General features: G+C 36.0%; 1 protein-coding gene across 1 annotated transcript; it reads right to left on the minus strand.

Annotated features, from left to right (window-relative positions):
* Positions 1-3965: 3965 nt before the first annotated feature.
* Positions 3966-5032, minus strand: LOC141628476 (uncharacterized). Its single transcript, XM_074441616.1, has 2 exons — positions 4481-5032; positions 3966-4412 (listed from the first exon to the last, which is right to left on the minus strand). The coding sequence occupies exons 1-2, from the start codon at positions 5030-5032 to the stop codon at positions 3966-3968; spliced, it is 999 nt and encodes a 332-aa protein (XP_074297717.1).
* Positions 5033-5273: the final 241 nt, after the last annotated feature.

A 5273-nucleotide genomic window follows, 5' to 3' on the forward strand; every position in this document is an offset into this window, starting at 1 on the left:
AGTTAATCTAATTAACTTAAAAAAAATATTACACTTCGGAAACCAACTGCTCGGTCCCTTGAGTCTTCAATAATATGGCCTCCTTCTTTAGGATTTCAGAACGCCTTTCCGAAAACACTGTCTTTATGAAAACTCCGTCTTTAGATGCTTCATTTAAATACTAATAATTAAATTACATAACAATTTCCTATTATACAATTTGTAATAAAATAAAAATAAAAACTATTAATTAATTACAAATTGGGCGATGCGAAATCGCAATTAATTACAAAACAAGTCGATATTCCCTTACATTATGGGAAATACCAACTTCTACCTATGACCATATTAGGAAAAATTACATAATCAAAATACTAAAAACCATTCATCCATATGAATAGTAAAAATGCATTATGTAAAATGTCATGCCAAATCATCTAACTTACCAACAACGATCAATTGAGCTTTCTTTGACGAAATGATTTAGCATAAAAAAAATTCATAATCAATTCTTAAAATAATTTTAAGATTTACTTATCATACTAATCTGGTCTAAAATCAAAATAATTATTTCCACTAATTATCGTGAAATAATATGGGTATAAAACATACTTTATAACAAAAAGACATAATAATTCATAATTGTTATGGAGAAATTCCATTTAGAATTTATTTAAAACAATTTTACAATTTTCTCGGTAAAACGGCAATTTTTACGATTTAATTCTAAATTAAATCATAAAAATTGAAACGACTTCAAAATAAAATTTTGTACATTTTGGAACATTTCCAGGAGCTAAAAATCCAAAAATTTCGAGCCCAAAAATTAAATAAATATTTATTTGTAAAATTACCATTATTTACCAATTTTTATCAAATAAAAATCAATAAACTACCTAAATTAATCACATTAATTTAAAATTTATATTTCTTATAAATACAATATGCATGTGGTTATTTATAAATAAATATGCATAAAACTAACATGCAACATAATTTAATTAACTCTTAATTAATTTTAGTGCATTTTTACTCAATTTTATGCCATTTTAAGTCATAAAAAGTGATTATAAGTGATTAAATATTAAAAAAATCAAATTTTCGACCCATATTATTTTAAGACCAGATTATTTACATGCAAGATCATATTTTGTGATAAAACTAATTTTAACAACAAAATATCAAATTTTATTAATTTATCTCATAAATTCATAAAATCGTCTTATGACTACATGCATGTACGTAACAATGCTCTGATACCAGTTTTTAGTATTTAGACCCTCATTAAACACTTCTAATGATATTAAAATTACTAACTAATTTCATAAGATGGTCTAAATCTACATGCATGCAAATGTAAACAACATAAAAGATGGTATAAAACCATAAAAAAAGAATTTCCTTACATTGCTATTGGAAATATTTGGGCACAATGCAAGGACTCCTTCCTTGATGTTGTTCTTGAGCTTATATTATGTAGATGATCCTCCAATACCCAAATCACCAAGCTAGGTGGTCTCCTTTGGATGCACCCAAGATTAAATCCAAAAATACTAATAATTACTTTTTTTCGTAGAATGTGAATTCTCATTAAGCTCAAAAGGATCACAGTACACGGAGGACCATATAAATTAGTACAGTCCACATCATACAAGTAACCTCACTACACCACTCTCAACATTTAAGTAGTACAAAGTCACCTACTTGCCAACCAATCACGACATCTAAGAATGGAAAGCTCAGATTGAATACCCTGCATTCTATACTTCACCATATTCTGCACCTGTTGGAGCACCAGCTTTGGTCTGATGATGCTGCCATTGTGTTTGGCTGAGTTCCTGCACGACCAAATTATGTAGATCAATCCTGCAAAGCTAGCCATAATGATCTGTTTTTTCAGCAGACTTCTGCACCGCCAAGTCATGATAGTATCCATATGTAAGTGCCAAGAAATCCCAAGCCATTTCAAAACTAGCTGTAAGCATTCCTTACTAAAAGGGCAATCAAAGAAAACATGACTTTCAGTTTCCTGAGCATTAGCACAGATGCAACATAAGCCATCAGAAATGACCCCAAACTTGAGAAGCCTGTGCTTGGTTAGGAGGGTCTATCCCTAGCAAATAGCCAGATGATAAAGTTTACTTTGGGTAAACACAGTCTATTCCAAACAAAAGGCTCCCAGATAACAGGTTCACTAGTACCAGCCAAACTATCATAAGTTTGCTGGGTCGAAAAAGATTCCTGAACACACTGCTGAACATTCAATCCCCTTTTCAACTTTTCTTTTACTTTACAGATTTGACGCCAGGCCCAGCTAGAATTGATAAAAGTAGTGTAGGACCACCAGTCATGCTACTTTATGTACATGTGATGAACCCAACGGACCCAGAGACTGTCCTTTTTGTTGGCAATCCACCAAGTATATTTGCTAATACTGGCAATATTCCAGATATAGCAATTGTGCACACCAAGACCCCTTTATTTTTTAGTCCTGCAACAGCTCTCCCAAGATACAGCTGGTATTCTATGATAGCCATTAATGCCAGACCAGAGGTAGTTCCTACAAATGGTTTCAACTCTGTTGAGAATACCCTTGGGTAGCAAAAAAATCCTAGCCCAATAGCAATGAAGTTGAGAGAGCACAGCTTTTACTAGAGTTAATCTCCCTGCATAACTAAGCTTTTTGGCCCCCAACTCCGGATTCTATGCACCATCTTATCCACTAACTTACTACATTGAGGATTAGTCAGTCTCTTGTAAGAGATGTCCACCCCTAGGTATCTAAAAAGGTAAGTACCTTTTTTGAACCCAGAAAGCTTCAGAATATAGGTCTCATCAGTATCAGTCAAACCATTCATAAAAATATCAGACTTGCTATTATTGACTGTAAGGCCAGAAGCAATAGATAAGGTGTGCAGAGCCCTCATCAGAACCTTAACTGAGCTAACATCTCCCCTACAGAAGAGAAGTAGATCATCTACAAATGCTAGATGGCAAAGACCTAAAGCTCTACACATATGGTGAAAGTGGAAGTCATATCTAAGGGTCACCAAAGCTAGTATCCTAGTGAAATACTCCAAGCATAAGGTAAAGAGGAGGGGAGAAAGGGGATCTCCTTACCTTAATCCTCTCCTCCCTTTAAAGAAACCAAAGTGAGAGCCATTCAAAGAAAGGGTATAAGAGGGGGAAGAGACACATTGCATGATCCAGTTGACCATCTGAGTAGGGAATTTCAGAGCCACCAGCATGTCCTCAACAAAATCCCACTCAATGGAGTCATACGCTTTCTTAAGGTCTATCTTCATCATAACCCTAGGAGAACAAATCTTTCTATTGTATAGTCTCATCAAATCTTGACAAATGAGAACATTATCCACAATTTCCCTCCCTTGCACAAAGGCACTCTGAGTGGAACTGACAATAGCAGGTAATACCTTAGAAAGTGTGGCACAAATGATTTTTGAGATGCATTTGAATAGGACATTGCAACAAGCAATAGGCCTATAGTCCATGACAGTCTCAGGTACTTCTTTTTTAGGAATCAGAGTAACAACAGTAGCATTAACCTGTTGTAGAAGCTTGCCATTCTCAAAAAATTCCTGGACAGCTTGAATAACATCCTGACCCACAATGCCAAAACAGTCCTTAAAAAAGCCAGAAGTATACCCATCAGGGCCAGGTGCCTTGTCAATGGGTATAGAGAACATGGCCTCATGAACTTCAACTCCTGTGACCCTCTGAAGTAAGCCAGTTGCCTGGGTATCAGTAAGGCAGGGGCCTCTTCTCACCACACCCAAATTCACACGGACAACAGGCTTTGAGCTTCCAAGAAGGTCCTTGTAATAGGCAAGGAAAGCATCTTCAATGGATTTATTGTCAGTGCATTGGTTACCATAATGATCTTTGATGGAGAGTATTTTATTATGAGCTCTGCTAGCCTTGATGGAGCTGTGAAAATAGTGAGAGTTTTCATCATTGCACTTCATCTAGTGAATCTTTGCTTTCTGGTTGAGAAACAAATTTATGGCCTCATCTAGATCTTTAAAGGACTGTGCAGCAGCTATTTCTTCACATTGCAGACCCACATTAGTAGGGTCCTGGTGCAATTGTCTCTGAATATCTTCAAGTAGCATCTGGGCCACCTTAGCAGTATTAAGGATATCCCCAAAACATTCCTTGTTAAATTGCCACGAAGGAAATTTAAGAAGCTTAAGTTTCTTAACAACTTGAAAAATCTTGCAACCCTTAATCTGCTTTTGCCAAATATTCAAAACAGTAGCATGAAATCTCTCATCCTTGCCCCACATATTAAAGTATTTGAAACTAGACTTCTTTCTATCAACCTGCTCCCAGAGTTTGATGATACAAGGGCTATGATCAAACAAACCCTCAGGCAGGAAAGAGACAATGCCAGAAGGGCCATTAGTGAGCCACTAATCATTACCTAAAACTCTGTCAATTCTACTAAAAACCCTTGTATTCTCCTCTTGTTTATTGTTACAGGTGAAGTATGCCCCTGAGCCACAAAGTCATACAGTCCACATCTGTCCACATAGTCTTGGAAAGCTTTGACTTCAGCAGGAGACACATCAGAACCTAGACGCTCCCCAGTATGCATGACATTGTTAAAGTCACCCATGAAAAGCCATGGACCATTAACAAGAGAATTACAATGAAGAATAGACTGCCATTGGCCTACTCTTTCATAATCCTTATTACATCCATAAAATAGGGAGCATACCCAAGAGAAACCAGCCAGCAGGTGTTCAAAAGTAGCATGAATCACTTGCACATCCTTTAATAACACGTCCACCTTGAAGATAGCAGGGTCCCAAAGAAGCCAGATCCTACCACCCTCCTTAAGGTCATTATTATTAATAAACTGCCAGTTATACCCTAACCCAGCCTGCACTTTATTGATGTTGATATTTTTAACTTTAGTCTCAACTAGACCATACAACCCTACATTATTAATATGCAAGAGACGTCTAACATCTCCTTGCTTATTCTTTTTATTAAGGCCACGAACGTTCCAAAATCCAATACTAACCATTGGTATTAATATTAGTCAAACCCTTCCACATACTACTCATGAGATTTTTCCTTATTGAGTAGCTTATGACATCAACAAAAGAAGGTCCAGCAGAACTCCCTTCCCCCTTCTTGGAAAATCTGTTAATGAACCTTGCAGGTGTCAAGGAGTTAAGCACTGATCCCTGATATGGCATAGGAGAAATCCTAATAATTACTGTTTAGGTCTTTTTTACCTAAGTCGATTTAGGGTCAATGTAGTC

This window comes from Silene latifolia, chromosome Y (assembly GCF_048544455.1).
Source record: "Silene latifolia isolate original U9 population chromosome Y, ASM4854445v1, whole genome shotgun sequence".
In the NCBI taxonomy this organism is placed as follows: Eukaryota; Viridiplantae; Streptophyta; class Magnoliopsida; order Caryophyllales; family Caryophyllaceae; genus Silene; species Silene latifolia.

Bases quoted from the DNA above. Each gene is read 5' to 3' on its own strand.
- LOC141628476 (XM_074441616.1), bottom strand. From the start codon at position 5,032: ATGGTTAGTATTGGATTTTGGAACGTTCGTGGCCTTAATAAAAAGAAT. The intron at 4,413-4,480 runs GTAACAATAAAC...GGTAATGATTAG, and splicing joins CTCAGGGGCATACTTCACCT to TGGCTCACTAATGGCCCTTC.